The sequence below is a fragment of the Heterodontus francisci genome, chromosome 33 (assembly GCF_036365525.1).
Source record: "Heterodontus francisci isolate sHetFra1 chromosome 33, sHetFra1.hap1, whole genome shotgun sequence".
In the NCBI taxonomy this organism is placed as follows: domain Eukaryota; kingdom Metazoa; phylum Chordata; class Chondrichthyes; order Heterodontiformes; family Heterodontidae; genus Heterodontus; species Heterodontus francisci.
In genome coordinates this window covers 29863106-29890425 of record NC_090403.1, presented here as the reverse complement: position 1 = coordinate 29890425, position 27320 = coordinate 29863106, and the positions used below count along the sequence as shown (strand labels likewise).

Below are 27320 nucleotides of genomic sequence, written 5' to 3'. Positions count from 1 at the left end.
TACAGAAAACCAGTAATTGGGCCAATGTCTGTGTTTAACATTTCGTTAGCCATCCATTGTTATTGATATTCTTCCTTCATATCATTTCCTCCCTCGATCCATCATTTCCTTGTATGCACAGAGGATAGTATCACATATGGAAATTTTAATACGCGAAACGCTACTGTGTCCAAAGAGTTAAAAAGGGAACAGGAGCAAAGAAAGACGAGTTTGAATTAAGTGTTACGGGAAATAGTTTACATATCAGAATGTGTATATTGAGGGAAGCATAATGGGGGTAATTTGAACTTTGTGCAATAATATAAAAGGGGTGATAGTGATTGATAGTCTATTTCCATTGAACTCAACGGAAATAAAAATTGGGAGAAATGTGAAATGGGCTGCTGATTTGCTCTCACCCATTTTATAATATTGCACAAAGTCAAGATCTACCCAATGAGTGATAGAAAATGAAATGCCACCTAATTATCTCGGCACTGCTGTGTTTTACATTGTCAGTTGGATGCTGGCAGAGTGGTGCACAGAGACCCAGGGTCAAGGAGAGCTGCTCCCCTCTCTTCCATGTAGTCTGTCAGTGGTTTGGTGCTGCCTCCAGTGGCAGGATTCCAAACATCATTAGATGGGCCGAGTTCATCTACTTTACATTGTTGGGTGCTGTTGGCAGCAGGTACCACCAACACCATCTCATTAAGGTAAATCTTTCATTACAGCCACCCTTAGGCTAACAAACTCCATTCTAGTTAACACCGACACAGTGGAGCCCCAAGAGGATAATCATTGTGAGGAACTGCTTGAAAGGGATTGATTGGTTGGCTGGATAGTGGCACAGCTGATTCTAGGTACTGCAATATGGGGGAGAAAAAAAAAAGTTTAGTTCCGGAAATGATTCCATATCAAGTTGTTTCTTCTTATTTTGAAGCCAGGAGCTGATCCAGAGTTTGGCTGCTCCAACTTTTGCAGTTGGAAGCTGGCAATGCACTGCTGGGAGTTGAAATCAGGATAAACATGATAAACATTTATATCAAACCTCTCCATCCATTGTTCAGTGTTGAACTATTTCTTTTAAATGGATTATTACCTTTGTTAAGATAGCAGAGTAAAGAATTTAATACATGTGCATTAACACATTTGTTACTAATGGCACACAGCACAATCTCCACCCTCTGGGCTCTTCAGCAGCTTCTGTTATCTAATTACTAAATCAACCAGGCCTTCCTAAATCCACATGGAAGAGAGAATTGTCATGAAGACCCCACTTGCCAAGAACGAGGCATATTAATTTCATCATATGAACATTAACTTTAAACTGTTGATGGACAGAAAAGATAACATTTAAAGAAATCACAGCTGTTGCTGGAAACATTCTTGCATACTAAGGGACAGTTGCCTGGAGAGACAATAGAACTGCTCCTTGATCCAATTAACCCAAATGGATTTTGATCACCAGACATGTAAGGTGGAACAATAAGCATTCCATCCCTGCGCCGCCCGCCCCCGCTCCCACCCCCCCACCGCTCCCCCACTGCAGATGTCTGCTAAGATGAAAGGAATCCACAGAAACGCAGTGGAGTTTGTTTAAAAAAACAACTAGTCACGACTAACCTGCTGGCCCAGGTGGTTTTGAACTGCTCACAGAACAGTTTGGATCAGACTGCAACTAAACTTGAAATAAGAGCCTCTCTCCTGCCTGTCTCTCTCTCTCTCTCTCATGAATTTCCAGATCCACTGAAGACACTTTAACGTCAAGAGAGAAGATTCCTACAGCGAAACAAGTTTGGAAGCATCCACTGGGCCCCAACGAAATGGCAAGATTTAACTGGAATCAAAGACTCTACCATCAAACTCAAAGGACAGTAAATAAACCCCAGCTATTGCTTCAAACTTTTCCTCTTTATTCATGCTCCTTTTCTGCCTCTATCTGTGTGTGTGTTTTACGCGTATGCATGCTAGCATGGTCAGGTCACGTATTCGTAGTAGTTTTAACCAAACTAGAGTTTTAAGGTGAATACACTTATACCTTTCTTGTTTAAATCTAAGAAAACCTGCCTGGTTGATTTCTTTGCCTTACAATTGGAGAGCAGTGAACAAGGATTCACTGAGGGGGGAGCTAAAAACACGTTGTTTTAAAAATTAAACTCTGTTACGGTCAAACCAGGCAAAGGTTGAGAGGAAACCTGTCGACCCCTTTCTCACCTGGTCATAACAGAATGAAGAAATAAATGTAACTATCTGTATTATTTACTATAATAACTCTGAAATGTGATGCGTCTCAAACTACCTTTGCTTCATCTAATTGTACCAACCCTCCATCTGGAAAATTCTTCTTACTCTGGCCAAGTTCGGCTGTGGGGCTGAAGCAACTCCACGGTGTATAGATCAAAGTCTCTTTGAAACTGAAATACTAGAGGCAATGGTCAACTTGCAATTTTCCCCCCTTTCCTATCAGAGCACTGACTCAAATAACGTATAGTACGTAATATATCAATGTGCATTCCTTACCTGATGATGCACATCCCACAGGGATATCAAGACCAGGAAATCTGTATGCAATATGAGGTTGTTGTTCATGCTGTATGTGAGATGAGAACAGTAACATTATATTTAAGCAGCATCTGACATATTAAGTTAACCTACAACTTGATGAATCTGAATACATTTCATAATCCAGTTTCAGAAGGTCTCTATATGATTATACCTTCATACAGTCTAGTGATACTTCGCATGTGAGTACTAAATGGTGAGCAGCAAGCCATTATTAGAGTGCAAGGATCACTTTTTGTGTAATGTAATGTAATGTAATGTAATGTGATAGGATAACGGATTCTACTGTTTCCCTCATGCACCCACTGCAATGATACAAGTTAAACAGTAATGTAATGAGAGGCAAGCATCTGAAGACAAAAGCAAACATTTCATAAGAAGCATCCAGAATAATACTTATATAATGGGACAGGTTTGACACAAGTCTAACCTAGGGAAATGTACGAATTTGATCAGGGCACGTTGTAATTGCATTGATTATTTTTCAACACTATCAGAAAGATTTAAGAATAATTGAAAAGTTCACTGTCTTGCTCTTATGACGATATGAGATTTGCATATTTTCATAGAATACCACCAAGGTCTTCACTAGACATCACTTCTGTGTGCTCTTCGTTCACTGAATTTCACACTTGTCTCAAACTGTATTGAGATGTTTTCTTTCAGAAAAGATAGTGTGTGTTACCAGGACTATTCTTTGTTTTGTCTTAGATTGTCAGAATCAAATCAGAATATGGGCAAAAATAGAATTCAGACAGCTTTACTCCCTGCCTGTGAAAAACCAACATTATACTAACATTGTTAGTTGTTTAGTTAGTTGTCACAATATTTACGTACTCACTCCCTAACAATATTTTTATCCTGATTTCTGTGAAATAAAGACTGAAACTAAACAAGAATCAGCTCAAAAATAGTGTATTTGGGAAGAAAATATCTGAGCAGACTTCAGGAAAACATATATTTTGCTGTCAGCTTTTAATATTTCCTGGAATTACAACCCCTGGCGTGAGTTGAAATTACACTTCAGGTGCCAAGGAATGGGGGCACAATATTGGGTGCCGTGGCACGCGGACTACTCTATGCCCAATAAGCACAGTGTCTGGGCTGTGCGTACTTTGAATGGCAAAAGCCCGAGCTACATTCTTTCTGTTCCTAGTTACAGGAAAGTGAAAGCCCATATTGTGGCTGGCATGTCTCACCAACATCCCAAGTCACTAAGCATCTTAGTGCTTCATGGACAGCCTGTTAAAAAAAAAAATGATGATTCTTCTTCCGTTAGGGTTACCCTTCATTGCTTCTTTAACCTTCTGAGGCCTTACGTATTTCAAACCGTTAAACAACGGTGCTTGGAAGAGTAGCAGCAACAGCCCTTCACTAGCTGTGGGCACCCGACATTCATCTTCTGACTTCTGTGCTGTTCCCAACACATGATGCGTTAGATGCTGGGTGTGCCGCAAAAATATTGACTTTATAGAGATCAGTTCAGTGGGGCATGAGTGTAACAGGACCCAAACAGCAGTGGTCTCAAGTGGTACCTAGACCACATTACCATCTTCCCATATTCTGGCCACCTTAGCTACTTCTGTCCTCAACACATTTACAAAACTGAGAGTGATCTTTTGGTTTGATGCTGTATATCTGAAGCTAATCTTTCCCACACCTCCTCTCAGCCAATCATTTGAACAGTCTTAAACCCTAAAGCATTGGAAAATTACAAGCAACTTTTACCAAATTTAGACTGGTATATTTGCCAAGGTGCGGCCTGATGGTTGTTAAATTTCTACAATACTACTGCAAAATAAAGCACACGAGTATAAGTACAACATGACCCACTTGTATACCTTTAACGTTAAAAAAATCCCACAGCAATTCATAGAGGTCTGAAGAAAATAGACAGTGGATCAATAGACAAAGTAGTGCAGAGAGAGTGGGAGCGGGACTTGCTTTTCCTAGCAAAGTTCTGACATAACTGAAAATGAACAACAGCACTCTTGAACAAGCATGTAACTTTCAGGTTGGCAATAGTTCAAAATAGAATTATAACTGATAAAAGCATAGCCAAGCCACTATTTTAAATGGGTTAACACTTCACTTAATATAATAAAGGAATTTGCCAGGTTGTGGTTACGCACTTATATGATAAGCATCATTTCAGACCCGTGCATCTACATAACATCAGTCAGCATAAAACGGGAGTGCCATGAAGCCACCAATCGGAGTTGGAGGGGATGGTGGTGGGGTAGAGAGGGGAGATCTCACTCCACAAAGATGGTGCAGAGTCTTTGCAGTACATAGCAGTACCATGTGGCCACAGCAGACAATATACTAAAAATATTACATTACAACAGGGGTTAAAGCTTAGTAATGGTGCCTTAATTGAGAAAAAGAGATGAAGGACACTATATTTTTAAAAGAAAATAACATAGGAAATATGTCATAATGTGAAAGAGTACTTTGCACTCACAGTACTAACCCTTTCCTCCTTTAAGTAGATCCTATCTAATGAAATGTAATAAAATAATGATGCATCTATTTTTGAGGGATTTTGACACTTGCTCCAGTTTGCAGAAGCCACTGATGAATGCAATGAATTAAATTGCTGGAATATTCCAATTCGTCACAATGTGCCCACTAGCAGGACATATTTCTCCCTTTTGGAGGTTCACTGATGATGACCGACACTATCGAGCACATGCATTCCGCTCCCTTACTTACCTCTTCTCCCATGGAGTTGAGAGATCTGGCAGTGTGTGGCTTTGTATCATTGCAGGGAGCAGATGCAATGAGCAGCCAAGAGCCACACAGAGACCAGACTTCCTTGTTGCCTCTGCCATTGAATATAGAATTAGGTCGATTTGCAGAGGCTTCAATTTTCCTTTGTTATGGAGCAGTTTTTTTTGTCTCCTGTGCTATCATTCAGTGCTGCAATAGCCGCAGATGATGAAATCTAATTTCATTTGACTTTTTTTAAGCACTGAAATGTTAACAAGTGTCTATTGTGAGCAAAGCCACAAAAACCAAAGCACCAAGTAAAATCTCATGTGGCTGACAGCCAAATGCCTCATTTACTGTTGAATGCAATGCGAAACACAGGCCTGTTGGGCTCTATTTTCTAATTGGCACTATTCCTGTATGACACTTCAGCTAAATCCCTCAAGTAGCTTTTTAAAAAGAGATGTGTTTGTAATAGAATAGGGCTGGTCAGAAAATATATCTTGCCAAGGCTGAAGGAGAAGAAACTGAAAGATGACTGGCAAAAACGATGGAAAAGGAAACCCAAAGTGCAGGAATCAATCTGCAGGCCTGTGACAAAGAGGGTCAGCACCCAACCCTCTGTTTGATGCTTGTGGAATTCACAGAATCGTTACAGCGCAGAAGGAGACCATTCAGCCCATCGTGTCTGCACTGGCTCTCCAAATGAGCAATTCACCTAATGCCATTCCCCTGCCTTCTCCCTGTAAACCTGCACATTCTTCCATTTCAGATAACACACGAAATCCCTTTTGAATGTCTCGACTGAATCTGCCTCACACTCTCAGGCTGCACATTCCAGATCCCAACCACTTGCTGCACGAACAAGTTTCTCCTCAGCTCGCTTCTACTTCTTTTGCCAAGCACTTCAAATCTGTGCTCTCTTGTTTTCGATCCTTTCACGAGTGGCAATAGTTTTTCCCTATGCACTCTGTCCAGACCCCTCATGATTTTGAAAACCTCTATCAAATCTCCTCTCAGCCTTCTCTTCTCCAAGAAAAACAGTCCCAACTTCTCCCATCTATCTTCACAAACTGAAGTTCCTCATCCCAGAAACCATTCTCGAGAATCTTTACTCTCTCCAATGCCTTCACATCTTCCCTAAAGGGCGGTGCTCAGAACTGGACGCAGAACTCCAGCTGAGGCCAAACTAGTGTTTCATACAAGTTCAACATAACCTCCTTACTCTTGTACTCTATGCCCCTATTAATAAAGCCCAGGATTCTTTTGGGCCTCCTTATCTCGAGAGACAATGGATACGCGCCTGGAGGTGGTCAGTGGTTTGTGAAGCAGCGCCTGGAGTGGCTATAAAGGCCAATTCTAGAGTGACAGGCTCTTCCACAGGTGCTGCAGAGAAATTTGTTTGTCGGGGCTGTTGCACAGTTGGCTCTCCCCTTGCGCCTCTGTCTTTTTTCCTGCCAACTACTAAGTCTCTTCGACTCGCCACATTTTAGCCCTGTCTTTATGGCTGCCCGCCAGCTCTGGCGAACGCTGGCAACTGACTCCCATGACTTGTGATCAATGTCACAGGATTTCATGTCGCGTTTGCAGACGTCTTTAAAGCGGAGACATGGACAGCCGGTGGGTCTGATACCAGTGGCGAGCTCGCTGTACAATGTGTCTTTGGGGATCCTGCCATCTTCCATGCGGCTCACATGGCCAAGCCATCTCAAGCGCCGCTGACTCAGTAGTGTGTACAAGCTGGGGATGCTGGCCGCCTCGAGGACTTCTGTGTTGGAGATACGGTCCTGCCACCTGATGCCAAGTATTCTCCGGAGGCAGCGAAGATGGAATGAATTGAGACATCGCTCTTGGCTGCCATATGTTGTCCAGGCCTCACTGTATGCTTTATTAACCGTTCTCTCAACCTGTCCTGCATTGGAGTTTGGTGAAAGGTCATCGATCTGAAATGTTAACTCTGTTTTTCTCTCCACAGATGCTGCCTGACCTGTTGAGTATTTCTAGCAATTACTGTTTTTATTTCAGATTTCCAGCATCTGCAATATTTTGCTTAAGTACTTTTGAAGTGTAGTCACTACTGTTATGTAGGAAACACAGCAGCCATTTTGCACACAGCAAGGTCCCACAAACAGACCAGGTAATCTGTTTTTGTGATGTTGGTTGAGGGATTAATATTGGCCAGGAGACAAGGGAGAAGTCCCTTGCTCTTCTTCAAATAGGATCGTGTGCCTCCACCTAAGAAAGCAGATAGGACTCTCAGTTTAACCATTTCAGCATCTCCAACATTGCAGCACTCCCTCAGTACTCCAATCAAATGTCAGTCTAGATTTTGTACTCAAGTCTCTGGAGTGGGGTTTGAACCCTGACCTACTGACTCAGAGATGAGAATGCTCCTAACTGAGCCACAGCTCATACCAAGAGGAGGAAGCTGCATTTTCACTTTACTGAGCTCCTCACGAGGTGGTAAAAAACCGGTATTAAAAATACAGGTTATAGGGAGGATTTCAAATAGATTACACAACAGTGGAAAATGGTTTTTAAAAAAAGTACAGGCCGTCACACCACTTGTACCTGACTTGCCTGTGATATGCTTTTGCTATAGACTAGTAATTCCAGAAAATGCTAACTACTCACCCTTGTTAGTAAGGTGCCCATTCTATTACTCTGTTTGCACATTGAAACAATACCTGCTTTTGTTAATTTAAACTTAAATCACCAATATGATCCATTCGAAGTTATAAAATATGGATCACCAAGGATAAAGGAATTTAATCTCATTAAGAACCACATTCTCTCGCTGCACAGCCTTACTTGATTGGATCCTGGAAGTCACTGGAAAGGTGCACTGATCTGAACAATTGGCAGAAACACAGGACTAAATTTTCCTGGTCCATTGGAGACAGGCTGGGAGATGGGAGGACTTGGTGGGATAGGTGTTGGGAGGGGAGCCTGATGTCTTCCTGCCGCTATGACATATTGCCAGCTGCGGGTCAGTTGGCGGCCAATTGAGCCACATAAGTGGCCAATTAAGAGCCATTTCCCATTCACGTGGGTATTTTGCTCATCAGGAGGGCCCGCCGCCACGTGGGGAGAACGCCAAGTAGACCCTGACCGTCTCCCAGCAGGTTCTGGGTGGGGCTCTCCGTGATGGGCCCTCCATGGTCTACAGAGGGGGCCCCCACTGGTAATGAACACACCTGTGGCAACAGCACCACCAATGCACCAGAAACCAGCCCCCCCCCCCCCCCCCACCAATGATCACTGGGCCTGCCTGCCTGGCCCCAGATTCCTCCAACCAAACTCACCACTCTTCAAGGGTGCCTCCCCATTTTGGTCAATATTCTTTGCGGAGGTTCCGATCTGCCTTTCTTGGCTCTGTATGTGAGAATGCTAATTTCCCAGCAATTGGTTCCAGACTGCCTGGTATCTCATACAGTGCCTTTTCTGACCAGCATATGTCCCAGTGATATTTCATTGCTGTGGGGAGCATAGGACTCCTCCAAAGTGAGGGTAGGCATCGTCTTGCAGCTAGAGTCAGTTGTGCTAGTATACATGTTGCAGCAGGATTAATGCTCTAGTAATTAAACCCAGCAGGCATCGGCTCAGATCTACGTGAGACCTGCCATGCTCTCTGTTCCATTCTGGTTTCTCACCCAAAAGGGCAGATAGAGGGGGTAAGATCTGTACCCCTCTGACTGCAGCCCCTCTAGCATTCATTTATCCAGGGAAGGGTAGGATTTGTAGACTTAAGTGCGAGGTACTGTAAGCTTAATATATTATCTTGAACTGGCCCTTGCACGTTCTGCTGCAGGTAGTGCTTGTTAGGATCTGTACTCTTGCATCTCTTTGGTCCTCTTCCATTATCTGACAGGCTGGGGCTTGCTCCCAGGCCTCTAAGGTATTTTGTGTAGTTCATTGATCTGGAAGCAAATATGGTTCAAAGAATGAAAATTTTTTTTTAACAAGGACTAGTCAGGGAATGAAGATACCATTCAAGGCAGTCAATCTATTTTTTTAAATCATTTTTTTTTATCAGTATGTACTGGAAGATATTTTGAATTTGGAATAGGTCCTGCTGGGTGAGGTGGAATTTGTTCACCAGTTGTTAATAGGACATATTCCGGCAGAGTTCTGGTCAAACCTGATTCAGAGCTCACCCAAGTCAAATGCATCTGGGAGTTCAATGTTACACCTGGTTTGGAAAAGAATAGATAGGGCCTGGGAGATTTTCAAGTGGGCACAGACCTCAGTTTTATTATTGGACATTTATGGGACCCTGACTGCCTTTTCTGGGGTCTGTGAAGAGCACGTTGTGCAAGACTGTTGGTAGACATAGCCAGGAAAGTGTTGTGCGCTTGGTCCTAAGCCATAATTGACTAGAGTTGGGCTGCCCAGCATTAGCGTCGGAGATTGGGATGGCAGAGGCCTCTTCCTGGCTGGGGAGCTACGGATGTATCAGTGGTTTCTTGATTGCTGATAGAAACCCGGAGATATGGGTACTGAGATCTTGGAATAACCGCACTGGGATCATAAATAGTACGAGCTGAAATAGGTAGATGGTGGATATTGGGAGCAGGGGATGCAGGGATAGAGGATGGGGTAAGAGAATCCATTAATTGTACTTGTGCCTGCCTTTCCTGCAAGTGATATGAACAGGTTGCCCAATCTGTTAAGTGAAAACGTTTGTTGGGCAGGGTGGTGAGGTCATTATTTTGGGTGCCCTTATCTGATGGGGGAGCCAAAACGAATGAAGAAGACGGTGGACATGAGGTTGCAATTGTGGATTTCAATCCATTTCTGGAATGCATCGCCGGAGTCCATTTGTCCGAGTGCAGCAAGCAGGAATTCCATCTCCACTTTGCCAGCCCACTCACGAGCCAAGAGATCGAATGAAGTTTTTCCTCAGCTCCTGCCTGCTGCAGATTGGGGCTCCAACTGCTCATCCCAGGCCCGACAGGAAAACGAAGCGAGCTCCAAAACTAGAAAACTGGCAGAAATTATTTCCAGTGAATTTTCTGGCCTGTTTCATCCGGTTTGCACCCAAATTGGAATGTCAACAAGTCAATAATCAATCCCTTTCTCCATCCAAGTGCTTGAGGTATTACAGTCATTACCAGTGTTACCATTATATATGTAGATATCTGGAGTCATTCATACAGACGACCCTTTCAGAGATTACTAACAAGATTAACTGTTCTTAGTTTTCTCCCTAAACATTCAGCAATATTTCTACTTTTCAGAAAGACCTTCACAGAGTCTGACAGTTGTAACTCTTATGAAATGTAATCCTGTCTGTTTGCACTGCAGTAACCTAATTACTGTATTCGTTCATTGCCAAGCCAAGACTGCAGTAAATATGAGCTTTGGCATTGATGTGACTGTGTTTTCAATGCTCATCCTACATCTTGATTTATTTATAGCGCACCCTGGAGAGTCTTCTGTCAGTCAATAAGTTGGACCATGGTTACTATGATAACATGAGAAGATGCATTAACAGATATGTTAAACTCTTAAAATAGTGTTATAAATAGATTAGCAGATTTGGAATTTTAATATTAAACTAGCTGTTCGTACGAAAGAGTCTGGCAGTATTGTTGCTTTTATATTGGCATGATTTTAATTTGCAATCCAGAATTTGGTCACTTGTGAGCTAACTCTCTAAATTTGTGCTAAAACTTGATTCTTTAAGGGATCTGGGGATCGAGAGGATCAAGAATCAGCCATGATCTTATTAAATGGCGGAGCAGGCTCAAGGGGCCAAATGGCTTACTCCTGTTCCTATTTCTTATATTCTTAATTTAGTCTGCAGACAAACTCAGAGACTTATGTGGTATTAGGCTAATGACTGTAAATTTTTACAGGGTGCAGTTTTTACAGAGTCCCTGAAGTTCTGTGAAATGAGGGGATCCAAGTCGCTGAAGATCAATGTAAGATATTGATTTACAAATCACTGGAGATACAAACATGATGATGGGTTTCCATGTGCTTCAGACACATAATTGCTAAAAGAAATACCTACCTAAGCTCAGGTAACTCAGGCACAGACTGACAAGACCTTCAAAATGCATGGGTGTACTGCTGGAGTTTATCTATCTAAAACTGCAGAACTTGTAAGCACAGGACACTGTTAAGCTTCCAGCTGCTTATCCATCCAGGACCACCCTACCCATTATGGCTTGCAGGATTTTCCAAAGCCAGCTGGGAAGCATTCCAGTCCTTGGTAGCAGGTCTACAATAAGCCAGACTGGTTGGTTAATCATTAATGAAAGCAGAGCCTCTGATTGAGTGGTGTGATGAGCAGCACAACTTACAACAAAGGTGTGAGTGCATTGCTGGAATCTTCCCGACTGCAGTATGGGAGCACATCATACATTATTGAGCAGTAGTTCAACTAGTCTGTGCAACTCAATCAAGAGTGTGAAACCTTGGATAAATGAGCATGCTGCATCGCAGGTAATGTCTTTCAACAGTTGGTATCCAAATCTAGAACCTCTACCTTCAGCATATTGGAAGGACGTATGCAAATCAGCTTGTGACAAGTCAGCCATCTTGCTGTTCGAGACATCCAAGTGCAATTTTGCTTACTAGGCCTACTTGTAATCAATTCCTTATTTCAGACTTGAACACAAGGGTCATTAGCACACAGATATGGCCGTAAGGATGAATCCTCCTCCAAGTTACTGAGTGACAGGTCAATATAGTCTAGAGTCCTCCTCGCCTGCTACCATTTATTACAAATTTTAGACGAGAGCCAAAGGAAGCCTTTCTATTACATGCATTAGATAGGCTACACCATGAAGCAGAGCTATTTGGATATACCTTTTGTATGGCACAGGTTTAACCTACAATGGGACTTTGTTGTCAGTAAAGAGAGATAAGCTAAATCAGAGTGTCCTTTGCCACCTCTCAATGCAGTCTCAAAGAACTGTATATTCTTACGTAGCTAACTAAGAAAGTGGATCTTCCTAGTCGACCTTTATGCACTGCATGAGATCTTACCTTTCAAGGAGTCACACAAGGCAATTTCTTTTTTTAGCTTCCCATGACAGCTAGCTCTCCAATTAGCACATTGTTGGACAAATGGAGAAGGTTACTGAAGACCTGACATAAACGCCAGGGCTTACCTGATCAATTTCGCTGCCCATTAGTTCAATAATGTAAGTGTAGTTCCCATCATTAAACACACCACTAGAGAGAAGGAATTAATAGTTAGGGATTAGCTTAAAGTATTTTGGAGAATCTTATCAAAATATATTTACAATCCTTAACAACTAGACACTCACAGTGCCTAAAGATCCCCTTGTGGACTGGATGCTATAAGAACATGCTCTCTGATAGGTAATTCTGCTTCCGTCTTTAGACTCGGTCCCCCATTTCAACTTTGTCTGTCTTTATTTGATAGTCATTTCTTTTCTGATCTTTCTTCTCTTGTTCCACCTTTGCTTCAAATAAGTCAACCTAATATGGCACCATGCACCCACACTGTTAAAATCAATCTTCCCCGCATCTACAATCAAGAAGCTTTTACAACCCAGTTATCAACTCTTGATGTATCGCAGGATGTTTGCCACTGCTTAGCTGTATACTGGATGTTAAAATAAATCATTAGAAGTACAAAAAACCCCAGAGTGAATCAAGAAATGAATTAAAACATAATTTTCAATACGGACTACACAAGCAGATGATGCACACAATTTTAAAAAACTGAAGATCGATTACATATATTGGTTGCTTTCTATGTGACTGTAACAAAAGTAACCTATCCTTCCTTGCCCTTCTCAACCTGTCTGCAGCCTATGACACAGTTGACCACACCATCATCCTCCATTGCCCTCCACTATCGTCCAGCTGAGTGGGACTTCACTCGCCTGGTTCCATTCTTATCTTTCTAATCATAGCGAGAGAATGACTTGTAATGGCTTCTCTTCCTTCTCCCACACGATTATTTCTGGTGTGGCCCAAGGATCTATCCTTGGCCCACTCCTATTTCTCATCTACACGCTGCCTCTTGATGACATCCTCCAACTACACAGCATCGGTTTTCACATGTATACAGATGGCACCAGGCTCTACCTCACCATCACCTCTCTTGACCCTTCCCACTGTCTCTAAACTGTCAGACTACTTGTCTGACATCCAGTACTAGATGAGCAGAAATTTTCGCCAATTAAATATTGGGAAGACTGAAGCCATTGTCTTTGGCCCCTGCCACACACTCCAGTCCCTTTCCACCAAATCCATCCCTCGCCCTGGCAACTGTTTGTGGATAAACCAGACTCTTCGCAATCTTGTCATATCTGATAAGGAGATAAACTTCTGACCACATATCCATGACGTTATTAAGACTGCTTATTGCCACCTCCGTTACATCAACTGCCTCATTTCATCTGCTGCTGAAACCCTCATGCATGCCTTTGCTACTTCTAGATTTGACTATTTCAGTGCACTCCTGGCTGGCATCCCATTTTCTACTCTCTGTAAACTTGAGGCCATCCAAAGCACTGCTGGCCTGTCCTAACTTGTACCAAATCCCAATCACCCATCAGCCCCGTGCTTGCTGATTCATGTTGGCTCCCAGTTAAATAACACCTCAATTTTCAACTTCTCATTTTCGAATCTCTCCATGGCCTTACCCCTCCCTATCTCTACAATCTCCTCCAGCTCCACAACCCTCCAAGATACTTACACTCCTTTAATTCTAGCCTTCTGAGCATCTGCGATATTATTTGCTCCACCATTTATGGCTGTGCCTTCAGTTGCCTAGGCCCTCAGCCCTGAAATTTCCTCCTTAAACCTCTCTGCCTCTCTCTCTCTCTCTCGTCTCCTTTAAGATGTTCTTTAAACACTAACTCTTTGACGAGCGTTTGGCCATCTACCCTATTATCTCCTTATGTGGCTCGGTGTCTCATTTTGCTTTACACCTCTCCTGTGAAGCACTCTAGGACATTTTATTATGTTACAGGGGGTGCATAGATACAAGCTGTTGTTGGATTGTACCAATAAACACTCTTGTCGCACGGAGAGACTGAGCATCGTATACATCCGCAGCTCACTGGCGGTATTTGAATGTGGCCTCTCGATGTCGGGCTTTGCCAGGTGGGGGTGTTCCCGCTCCCCCGACTTTTCGTGCTCACTGCAGGCTGACATTGAAGATCGCTTCCCACCTCTTTTCCTTCATCTCCCCCATGCCACTTGGTACATACTGCTAACCTTCACCTAATTCACTCCGTCATGTTGCAGGAGAAAATGGCATTTAGTGCTCCCATTATACACTAATATTATGCTAAACAATCTCTAGTTCATAGGGCCCAGCTTTCAGACTAATGGACAGAAATAAATAATTTTAACTTAAATCAATTAAATGAAAACATTTTTTTTCCTGTTAGCAGGTTTCTCAGAATGCTGTAATCTCTTCCAATGGCAGTTTAAGCATCTGACCTCTCCATGTTCCCCAACCAATGCCAATAACATTCCCTGTGGAAATTTAGAAAGCAGAGCTATAGACCACTGGATCTGATCAAACCCTGAATGCACCACAAAACTGTCACAGTGGGGTCCCAGTTGCAAAATAAAGTAAATATTAAACGTCAGTTATTTCTACAGCACGTCAGGAGACTTCAGAATATTTGAGCAATTTTGTAAATAAACGATTTATTCACAATTTTTAATATGCAGTAGTGTTTCCTTTCAACAATAAAAATTGACTAAAATCTTTGTTGAGCAGCATAATGAGACCCCCAATTGGGGAAATTTTAAGTTGTGTAATGCGACCCCAACCCACCACATACCCGCCTGCATCCATCAATACATCGGGGGTTTGCACGGCCTGTCTGTGTTCTGCTCGAGTGGCTTTTAAAAAATTCTTTCACAGAATGTGGGCATCGCTGGCTAGACCAGCATTTATCGCCCATCCCTAATTGCTCTTGAGAAGGTGGTGGTGAGCTGCCTTCTTGAACCACTGCACTCTATGTGGGGTAGGTGCACCCACAGTGTTGTTAGGAAGTTCCAGGATTTTAACCCAGCGACAGTGAAAGAACAGCGATATAGTTCCAAGTCGGGATGGTGTGTGGCTTGGAGGGGAACTTGCAGGTGGTGGTGTTCCCATGCAGCTGCTGCCCTTGTCCTTCTAGGTGGTAGAGGTCGCAGGTTTGGAAGGTGCTGTCAAAGGAGCCTTAGTGAGTTGTTTGGTTGGCAACTCATTATGATATTTAAATCAGGCTCTGACAGTGAAGGTGGGAGCCTGATTTGTGTTTAACATTGGCTGGCTGGAATTCCCAGGGATGGGAAAACCCAGCAGCAAAATGGAGACATGAACAGCCAAATCAAGCAGATATGTGCTTTTTATAGCACTGTTTGTGAAACAGCAGGAGCAGGAATGCTTCCTTTGGCCCCTCATGGAAATTTTTTGCCACTATGGGCAGCACCTACCAACTCCCCACCCCCCCAGCCCCCCCACCCCCACAAGCCCCTTGAACCTACAGTCCCGAGCCTTCTGCCCTGCAATCTCTCCAGGTCCTCCCTCCCGATTGTTGGTTTGATAACCCTTTGTCTCAACCCCTGATGATTGCTGTGGCCTTCCACCACTGGCTTTCCCACCAGTCAGCTTCTCAATTGGGCCAGATATCGAGTGGGAAATGGAGTAGAGAAATGCTAATGAAGTCCTGCTGTTAAACTCAGCAGGACCTCAGCATCTCCAGCATTTCTGGGATTCCCCCTCACACCAAGTTCCCCTGCTCTCTCTCTCTCTGCAAATATAGGGTCAAAGTCTTTGTGTTACAGAGCTCTTTCCTACGTTGCTGTACTTACTTCAGTCCATGGCATGTTGACATAGCCACAAATGAGTTGGAGTTTCCTCTGATCTTTCCATGGTAATAACAATGTTCGCCACCCTGAAAAACAGCAACAATTGGAGTGTAGTTAGTGCTACAGTAGGCACCAGGCTCTGCAACACGCACGAAACCAGCAAGTGGAAAACTGGATGGTGATCACTCAATGGTCCCACACACCACTTTCTTAAACTCCATTTGTACTTGTGCACCACTGGTGTCAACACTGAGGGAAAAAAGAACTCTCCTGTGAGGCCAGTTTCATCATTGCCATCTTGATGCAGGCTGCAGTATAACTCTGCATTACCACAGATGGAGAAATTCACAATTTAATCTGGGAAGAAATTAAGCTGACAGTTACATTCGGGCATTGATTGTATTTATGAAATAATGGCACATTCGCTTCTTACTCTTCCACATTGTTATTGAGTTCTTCAGTATTAGAAAGTTCTACTTTATGTTTGGCTGGAAGCTGCCTAATCAGTAGTATTTTGTTGCAATCCCCTCCCTTGTGCTATACCCTTATCGCTACTCATGTAAATCTCTCTTAAAATGTCCTCTTGATAGCACATTGCTTGCAATAATGCAATTTTATGGAGTTCTCAAAGTTAACGCTATAGAAAGGGTTTACCATACTTTAAAAAAAAATAAGGCCAACTTCATGCAAAAGTAATCAGGGGAGTGTAAACCAACAGAAAAGGCTTGCAATCCTTCCGATATCACACAGATTGATTAAGTTCAGTGAGATTACACCACAGGTTTGAAACAAAATAAGAAAAGGTATGGCAGACTATAGCCCCCTGTGGCAATTTCAGAGGAAAATGGACTGGTGACTATAACTTTAAAGGGAGACCACATTGGGTAACTTTTTCCAAAAGCAGTGGGATGAAGAGCTACTTTTTCTGGAAGGCACTGCAAAGGTGCACTGATCTGAACAATTAATGGGCAGTTAGTTAAGTGATATTCATAAATCCTCAAACTACCATGGTGGGACTGGAACTCATAGTGGGGTGGGGGAGGGGGGAGGTGGGTGGTGCAGTGGAGGAGAGGGGAAATTCTATTGGTTTTGGGCAGTAGTGAAAAAGGGACGGTATTGAATGAACGTCCAATTATACACACCACCCAATCTTCACCCTAGTATTAAGAATTAAATGGCTCAATTTAATGCACACAATTACTCACCCCAGCTCCAACAAAGTTTTAAAATTAAAAGCTAAGCAGCCAGTTGTGGTTGGTTTGACACGGCAACTCCCAGCATTCCCCCTTCTGTGCTTCCTGAATTAGTGATCATGGCCTGAATTCGGAATGTGCACAGGAGACACAATAATGATCCTCTGTATGTTACCATTCTTGACATGAAAAAGACTTGCATCTATATAGCGCCTTTCACAAACTAGGAGCAGGAGTAGGCTATTCAGCCCCTCATGCTTGCTCTGCCATTCGATAAGATCATTGCTGATCTGTTTGTGGGCGTGACTCCACTTTCCTGACAACTGCCAATAACCTTTGACTCCCTTGTTTGTCAAGAATCTGTCTACCTCTGTCTTAAAAACATTTAATGACCCTGCCTCCACCGCTCTCTAGGGAGGAGAATTCCATAGACTCACGACGCTCATAGAAAAAAATTCCTCCTCATCTCTGTCTTAAATGGGAGACCCCGTATTTGCAAACTGTGCCCCCTAGTTTTACTCTCTCCCACAAGGGGAAACATCCTTTTAATATCCACCCTGTCAACTCCCCTCAGGATCTTATATGTTTCAATAAGATCACCTCTCATCCTTCTAAACTCCAATGAATACAGACCCAATCTGTCCGACCTTTCCTCATAAGATAACCCTCTCATCCCAGGAATCAGTCGAGTGAACCTTCTCTGAACTACTTCCAATGCAATTATATCCTTTCTTAAGTAAGGAGACCAAAACTGTACACAATACTCTCGATGTGGTCTCACCAATGCCCTGTACAAAAGTAGCAAAACATCTCTACTTTCATATTCTATTCCCCTTGCAGTAAACGGCAACATTGCATTTGCCTTCATAATAACCTGCTCTACCTGCGTACTAACTTTTTGTGTTTCTTGCACAAGGACACCCAGATCCCTCTGCATCTCAGAGTTCTGCAATCTCTCGCCATTTAAATAATATGTTGTTTTTTTATTTTTCTGGCCAAAGTGGACAAGTTCCCACTTTCCCACATTATATTCCATCTGCCAAATCTGTGCCCACTCACTTTACCTATTTATATCCTTTTGCAGAATCCTTACATCCTCTTCACAACTTCCTCTCCTACCTATCTTTGTGTCATCAGCAGATTTAGCAACCATACATCTGTCTCTTCATCCAAGTCATTGATATAGATTGTGTACAGTTGAGGCCCTAGCACTGATCCTGTGGCACTCTACTAGTTACAGCTTGAAAACCTGAAAATGACCCATTTATGTCTACTCTCTGTTGCCTGTTAGCTAACCAATCCTCTATCCATGATTTTGTGAAGTTGATTGAGGGATAAATATTGGCCAGGACTCCAGGATAGGTCCCATCCTCTTCTTCCACAGAGTACCAGGGGACCTTTTACATCCACTTGAAAGGTCAGATGGGGCCTCCGTTTAACATCTCATCCAAAAGATGGTACCTCTGACAGAGCTGCACTCCCTCAGTACTGGACTGGAGTGTCAGCCTTGATTTTTGTGGTCAAGTCCTGGTGCTGCATTTTATGCTTTTCCCCCATGGCGAGTTTGAAGGCGGGACCCCACCACCTTCCTGCCTCCACCCCAATTAAGTCTGTGGCAGGAAGGCCTGGGGACGGCCTTCCCATCCTGCTGCCAATTGAGGCCCTTAAGTGGGCAATTAACGCCTCTGCGGTAACACTGCTGAGTAAAAAAGCTGCTGGCCATAACCCAGGGTCCTTAAACCCGGGGATTGCCTGCAGCTGCCCAGTTAAATGCCTGATTGGTATGGGATACGGTGGGCCTTCCTGATAGGAGGCGATGCGGGGCTCTCAGCCAGCGGCCGAGGCACTTGTCGCCTCCATAAAACACCAGCCCTGGAGTGTGACATGAACCCACAACCTTCTGATTGAGACGAGAGTGCTACCAACTGAGTTAGAGCTGACATATGTATCAGAGAGTCTCCCTTTCATAGCTAAATGAGTGCATTCCACATCAGTGCAGAACACCCAAAGGTACTGCATCATTCGAATGCACCATGGTTTGCAGTAACACTGAACATCTTTTAAAGGGCAGAGAATCTGCAGCACAATCATGAGATGCATTACAAATTACAAAGTGTCAAAAGAGCTTTATATCCTGTTTTTCTTAAAATTCTATTCCTTGTCTTTGAATTCTGCAGGTGAAATATCCTTGTGATGTGTCATGTGAGCCCAACTTCTCCCAACTCTTTAAAAAGCATCCAATAAAAATCCTACGTGAATCAGATCACATTCATGCAGATGGAGAAGTTGATAGTAATTTAATAAGAAAAAAATCAATGTACAAAAATCAATTGTTACAATGTAACATTCACACGTGATATTCAGGCCATGTGGTCTTTTCATTGAAACAATTTTGGATTTCCCTGCCTCTTTGGGAACCTGAAAATTACTGTATACTTTGTAAAGTGGAATGTGATTATGATTATGAAACTATTTCCTGAAACTTAAATGAAGAAATGTGAAGTTATCGACTTTGGTAGGAAATATCGAAAAGCAGGATATTTTTTAAATGGTGAGATACTTGGAAATGTTGGTGTTCACAGGGACCTGGGTGTTCTTGTACACAAATCACAGAAAGCTAAAATGCAGGTACAGTGAACAATTAGGATGGCAAATACTTTGTTAGCCTTTATTACAAAAGGATTGGTGTATAAGAGTAAAGAAGTCCTATTGCTATTGTTTAGGGCCTAGGTGGGACCACACCTGGAGTATTGTGTACAGTTTTGGCCTCTTTACCTAAAGAAGGATATTCTTAACCTGGAGAGAGTGCAATGAAGGTTCACTGAATTGATTCCCAGGATGGGGGTGGGGGGGGGGGGGGGGGGGGGATTGTCTATGAGGAGAGATTGAGTGGTCTAGGCTTATATTCCTAGAATTTAAAAGAATGAGAGGTGATCTAATTGAAATATATAAAATTCTTAAGAGTCTTGATAGGGTAGATGCTGGGAGGATGTTTCCCCTGGCTGGGGAGTTTAGAACGAGGGGTCACAATCTCAGAATAAGTGGTCAGCCATATAGAACTGAGATGAGGAGAACTTTCTTCACTCAAAGGGTTGTGAATCTTTGGAATTCTCTACTCTAGATGGTTGTTTTTTTTTATTCATTCACGGGATGTGGGCGTCACTGGCCAGGCCAGCATTTAATGCCCATCCCTAATTGCCCTTGAGAAGGTGGTGGTGAGCTGCCTTCTTGAACCGCTGCAGTCCATTTGGGGTAGGTATACCCACAGTGCTGTTAGGAAGGGAGTTCCAGGATTTTGACCCAGCGACAGTGAAGGAACGGCGATATAGTTCCAAGTCAGGATGGTGTGTGACTTGGACAGGAACTTGCAGGCGGTGGTGTTCCCATGTATTTGCTGCCCTTGTCCTTCTAGTTTGTAGAGGTCGCGGGTTTGGAAGGTGTTGTCTAAGGAGCCTTGGTGCATTGCTGCAGTGCATCTTGTAGATGGTACACACTGCTGCCAATGTGCGTCGGTGCTGGAGGGAGTGAATGTTTGTAAATGAGGTGCCAATCAAGCGGGCTGCTTTGTCCTGGATGGTGTCGAGCTTCTTGAGTGTTGTTAGAGCTGCATCCATCCAGGCAAGTGGAGAGTATTCCATCACACTCCTGACTTGTGCCTTGTAGATGGTGGACAGGCTTTGGGGAGTCAGGAAGTGAGTTACTCGCCGCAGGATTCTTAGCCTCTGACCTGCTCTTGTAGCCACAGTATTTATATGGATACTCCAGTTCAGTTTCTGGTCAATGGTAGCCCCTAGGATGTTGATTGTGGGGGATTCAGCGATCGTAATGCCATTGAATGTCAAGGGGAGATGGTTAGAATCTCTCTTGTTGGAGATGGTCATTGCCTGGCACTTGTGTGGCATGAATGTTACTTGCCACTTATCAGCCCAAGCCTGGATATTGTCCAGGTCTTGCTGCATTTCTACACGGACTGCTTCAGTATCTGAGGAGTCACGAATGGTGCTGAACATTGTGCAATCATCAGCGAACATCCCCACTTCTGACCTTATGATTGAAGGAAGGTCATTGATGAAGCAGCTGAAGATGGTTGGGCCTAGGACACTACCCTGAGGAACTCCTGCAGTGATGTCCTTGAGCTCAGATGATTGACCTCCAACAACCACAACCATCTTCCTTTGAGTTAGATATGATTCCAGCCAGCAGAGGGTTTTCCCCCTGATTCCCATTGACCTCAGGTTTTGCTAGGGCTCCTTGAAGCCATACTGTTGTCAAATGCTGCCTTGATGTCAAGGGCAGTCACTCTCACCTCACCTCTTGAGTTCAGCTCTTTTGTCCATGTTTGAACCAAGGCTGTAATGAGGTCAGGAGCTGAGTGGCCCTGGCGGAACCCAAACTGAACGTCACTGAGCAGGTTATTGCTAAGAAAGTGCCGCTTGATGGCACTGTTGATGACACCTTCCATCACTTTACTGATGATTGAGAGGAGGCTGATGGGGCGGTAATTGGCCGGGTTGGACTTGTCCTGCTTTTTGTGTACAGGACATACCTGGGCAATTTTCCACATTGCAGGGTAGATGCCAGTGTTGTAGCTGTACTGGAACAGCTTGGCTAGGGGTGTGGCAAGTTCTGGAGCACAGGTCTTCAGTACTATTGCCGGAATATTGTCAGGGCCCATAGCTTTTGCAGTATCCAGTGCCTTCATTCGTTTCTTGATATCACGCGGAGTGAATCAAATTGGTTGAAGTCTGGCATCTGTGGTGCTGGGGACTTCAGGAGAAGGCCGAGATGGATCATCAACTCGGCACTTCTGGCTGAAGATTGTTGCAAATGCTTCAACCTTATCTTTCGCACTGATGTGCTGGGCTCCCCCATCATTGATGATGGGGATATTTGTGGAGCCACTTCCTCCAGTTAGTTGTTTAATTGTCCACCATCATTCACATCTGGATGTGGCCATTGTTGAGTATATTCAATACACAGCTCGATAGATTTTAGGGTACTAAGGGAATTAAGGTATAGAGAGATAATGCAGAAAAGTGTTGAGGTAGAAGATCAGCCTGATCTTATTGAATGATGGAGCAGGCTGGAATGGCTGAATGGTCTTCTCCTGCTCTTATTTTTGATGTTATGTTTTTAACTTGAAAGAATGCTTTTAATCGTGTTCACAACAGAATGAGACAAACTACATTCAAAAATTAGGAATTCTATCAATAAAAGTGCTAATTTCAATCAATTCTGAAGCTTCCCTGTGCTTAAAAACAATGGTCAGTTTGTGCTCAGATCATAAATGGGCATTATTAAAGAAATCTCATTCCTTTCAGATACATGGTCGTGAATTTCAGTATGACACAGCTCACAATAAAGCAGCCTCATCTCTCTCATAGAACTAACTATATATGATTTAGTAAGGATACCACCCTCTGAATATTTCAGAACTTGCAATCTGTAAAAGTGAGACCAGGACTGTTTACACTAGAAGTAAATGCATGTCTGAAATGGCATTTGCTGGTCAGGTTAGTTTAGTTAAAATAATACAGCATATGCTTTCTGAAAGGGAATGATATAACCAAGTAAATGGAGCTTTTGAATTGCAGCAGGACAATAAATACCTTAAAATTTGTTTCACAAGGTCATGGGACCCCATGAAATCTATTAACAAATTTTGTGTTTTATATTGAAATATATTCAATGTCTCCTAAAACCAGCATAAAAGACAATAAAATTCTTGAAAAATTTCATGAGGTCCCCTGACTTCAAGACTCTGCAGCCCATGCAAAATATGCAGTCCAAATGCTGGTGTGAAATATAAATGAGTAACTTTACAGAGATAAGGATGACTGCTTAAATCAGGCTAATTCTAAAAAAAAACTCTAGGCTGTTTGATAAAAAACAGTGGATTACTTCGGCCCGCGGTCATATCAATCCCTAATGATTTAAATTGCACACTTTCAAAATGTCCCATTCTATACCGATTCATTTCTCTGCAAAAATTACACATCGATTGGAATTTGGCAATGTAGAGAATACAGATTAATTCACACTGGAATAATTTGGCAAACTCCCTGTCTTGGTAGAGGTTCACAAAAAGCAGACTTCTGCTCCATTTGATATATGTTCAGTTATGGACAAACAGAAGATGGATCAGCATTGTGCACTTCCGAAGCAGCCCAAATGCTGTTAAAGCAATGTTCGAGCTGGACTGAGATAAGAGGTTTGGTAATTGAACAAGTGCCATGTAAAACATGCCAAGCAGGCCATCTTCTGGCTTTAGGTAGAACTCCCATGTTATTAGTGGAACTTTATCATCATTAAAATCTGCTAACCTTCCAATATCTTTAATCAATGGCATATTTGAGGGGCATTAGATTTATTGAATACCTGTTGAACAGTATGTCACTCAAAGAGATGCCTTAAAACAACTGCCAGTGGAATTTTTGGGGGAGGGGAGCAAAAGAAGAGAAAAACAGATTTCACAAATTGTCCAGCACTTCAGGTGCAATATTCTTTTTATCCTCTCCCCCCTTCCTGAAATTACAGACTCATCCTGGAGCACAGTTCCATAAATGTCAGTTACTCTCTCGTTTCCATCAGTAGGCCTAAACTCTGAGTGATGGCAGACCATTTCAATATGGCAGCTTCATAGCTGAGACCAAGCTTCTCCTCAGTCCATGTCCGTATTGATAGATTTTCCAGGAAGAATGGGCAATTTTCTCATTCCTAGGCCAATGGTGCTGAGGATAACTGTAGCACCCCAAAGCCATCCTGGCTAAGATCAGCTAACTCACTTCAGACCAAGGTTCAAACCTGACGCCATGAATGGTGGAATAGGCTCAAGGGGCCAAATGGCCTACTCTGGTTCCTATTAACCTATAAATAATACTGTCAATCTTTTTGCATTTTTATACCGTTGCAGGAATACTGGTGCAGTGTTTGAAGGGTTAACTCACAGATGCTGTTCACATTTACAGCTCATTTGAGAACCACAGAAAGGGCAGGAAATGGAAAACACCCAGAAGATTTCAAAAACAGGAAATGGTGTGATTAATAGGAAGGCAGAAATCATGTACTCAGATGATCTGTAGCTCTTGCGCATTTAAAATAAAGGCAGAAGCTAGAAATTCACAGCAGCTGGTGGACGGTTTCATCTCAAATATTGATCTGTTCTCATTTCAGGTGTTGACAGACCTGCTCTGCATTTCCAGAATTTTATGTTTCTAATTCAGGATTCTAGGATTTGCAAATGTTTTTCTTAACTTTCAGCCCTCTTATATATTAGACAAACTTAAATGCTAAATTTAAATCTGCGCTATAAAAAGGAATATCTATATTATCTTTGAGAGAACCACGCTGGAAACAGAAGAAAACAAACCGTTGCCTTCACTTGTTGCTAACAAAGCTTGTTAATACAAACATAAATCTTCTTTCTACTGTCTCTTTGAATCTTTCCCAACAGCAGCTGTTGTTAGCTTGTGGCTGGTGCTTCAAATCCCTTGAGAGGTTCCCACCAGAACACTGGTGATGTTACACACTACCAGCAAGAACCTGATCGTCCTATTTTACTTAATGACAGTTTAACCTCTGTAATTAACAATGCAAGAGCTAATGACTTAAAAAGGTGCCATATAGCTGATGACAGCTCAGAGAGCAGCTGCAGAGTTGGGTCTCCTTTAACAGCTGTGCTGGTTTGGATTAGCTGCAGTATTTGACACAAAGGGATTCCCCTCTCCAGTCGCCACCCGATAAAGAAAAAAATCTATTCCTGCTGATTCAGTGAATGAGGAAAAAAACCCTTCCTCCCACCTCCAGTTCATATTTGCGAGTTAATGAGATTTAGTTTACATCCGAAATTATAGTCGTGACTGATGGTCATGAATAATTTATGCTCAGGCCCTAGAATATGCAATTCGTTGCACCATTTTAGACAGGATATTTGCAGCTCTCGAACTCTTGCTGAGAAGGAGTGATGCATGGCTTGATTTTACTTCATCTTTATTTCATGCAAAAACAAAAAAGAGACCAAAATGCATTAAGTGCTTATGACAGGTACACTGCCCTCAAAACAATGCCAAATTTCAGTGCAGTAATAAGCGAGTGTTACACTGTCAGAATTATTGTCTTTCAGGTGAGACATTAAACCAAGGTGTCATCTACTCTCTCAGGTGGATGTAATAGATCGCAGGGGAGTTCTTTGCAATGTCCTGGCCAATATTTATGTCACACCCAACATTGCTACAAAAATTATCTAGTCATTATCAAATTGCTATTTGGGGGAGCTTGTAAGTATGCAAATTGGTTGCCTTGTTTCCTACACTACAACAGTGACTACAGTTCAAAACTACTTCATTGCTGAAATCCATTTTTGGATGGCTTGAGGGATCCTTCCAAATATTGCAATACATGAGCCTCAATGGTGGATCAAAACAGCATTAGCACACATTCAAAAAAGCCACTTAATAGTCAACATGAACACTTAGGAAAGGAAATGGCCAGCACTTGAAGTGCAGCATGGAAACATGTTCCCTCTCAGCGTCTTGTACTTCAGTTAAGTGAGGTCATTGCTGTTTACCCCACAGTTGTTCTCTTTCTCAAAGTCCTTTCTGTCCTTCATCAATCTGAATGTTTTGTCATTTCCTACAGTCACCACTTAGTGACAAAGCAGTGCATCACAGCTCAGTCACAAGCTGCCATCCACTCCATGTCAATAGGAATGGAAATTAAATGGAGTCAAAGGTAGAGCCAACCAGTTTGGTCTCGGTCACCTCGCAGCAGGTGGGTCTCTCAAGATGGTTGTATAGTGAGTTATTAGTGAGTATTCTATATAACAGAGCTAATTCTGCAAAATGATGTATGGTAATATGTCAAAGTGCTTTTTTTAATATAAAAAAGATTTAATTTAGTATTTATGCACAAACATTTTTCTAATACACATGTCCAAACTTGTCCAGAAAATTTTGTTTTTCTGTTAAAACTAAATTTATTGCCTGAGGTTTAACTTGGCTTTGCGTATCCCCAATGGCCTAGTGGGTAAAAGTTCTATTCAGTTTATTACTGTACCATACAAATCAGGTGGTTCTGGCTGACTTTCTGATCCAGGCTCCAGGGTGCCTCAAGCAACAGCTGGGATGTCACAATTGATCTTAGTAATGCTGGACTAGTAAGGGAAGGAAAAAAACAGCTTTAAAAGGACTTTTGCATTGAATATGAGAACTGACACCTGTTGCTACACCCCTGATGGAAGACCTATGTGAAGCCTTCTACAGTTGAATATCTTTGAATGCCTACCCAACACAGACTGGTCATCAACCGCGCCTGGAAAGACTTCGAGTGGCATCCACCTATTCGACTTTGGGACAGCTCGCCAAACCAAAGAACTTCCTTCCAGATCACTGCAGTCTTTAGCCTTTTTTTATTCCTTTTACTCACTTGAAACAGCTGTAAACAAAGATCCCCTTTTCCCAGATGTATGTGTGTGTGCATGAGGGCTAGGGAATAATAAGGAGCTTTAGTATCTCAATTCGTGTCTATATATATTTACTTCATTATTGGTTAAGACTTTGTTTTATAATAAACGGATAATTTTGTATTTCATTAAAGAAACCTGGTTGATGTGCTTTATTCTGGGAACAAATAGAGTATCTAATTAGCTGTTTCAGTAAATGGGAAAATTTATTGATATTCTGTGACCTGTGGAGGAGTGGGACCGAATTGACAATGCGCTCCTCTTGCCTCGGTCATAACACTTTCAATGCCCTTCATCTGCTTTTCTTGATTTATATTAATGACCTAGAGTTGGGTGTACAGGCAACAATTTCAAAATTTATGGATGACATAAAACTTGGAAGTATTCTGAACTGTGAGGAGGATAGTGATAAACTTCAATAGGACACAGACAGGCCTGTGGAATGGGCGGGCAAGTGGTTGATGAAATTTAATGTAGAAAAGTGTGAAATGATTCATTTTGGTAGGAAGAATGAGGAGAGGCAATATAAATTAAAGGGTACAATTTTAAAGGGGGTGCAGGAGCAGAGGGACCTGGGGGTATATGTGCACAAATCATTGAAGTTTGCAGGA

The 27320-nt window shown here is 42.6% G+C and overlaps 1 protein-coding gene across 5 annotated transcripts in view; it reads right to left on the bottom strand.

Annotated features, from left to right (window-relative positions):
- Window positions 1–27320, bottom strand: part of adam11 (ADAM metallopeptidase domain 11) — a 214786-nt gene that overhangs the window by 116259 nt on the left and 71207 nt on the right. For all 5 annotated transcript variants that reach the window (XR_010969060.1, XM_068013258.1, XM_068013255.1 and 2 more), the window contains exons 5-7: window positions 16060–16142; window positions 12378–12441; window positions 2500–2569 (exon numbers count right to left, since the gene is read on the bottom strand). Coding sequence is in view for 4 of the 5 variants with exons in the window: in XM_068013258.1 (XP_067869359.1) it covers window positions 2500–2569; window positions 12378–12441; window positions 16060–16142 (217 nt within the window). In the remaining variant the exon portion in view is untranslated. The remainder of the gene's footprint in view (window positions 1–2499; window positions 2570–12377; window positions 12442–16059; window positions 16143–27320) is intronic.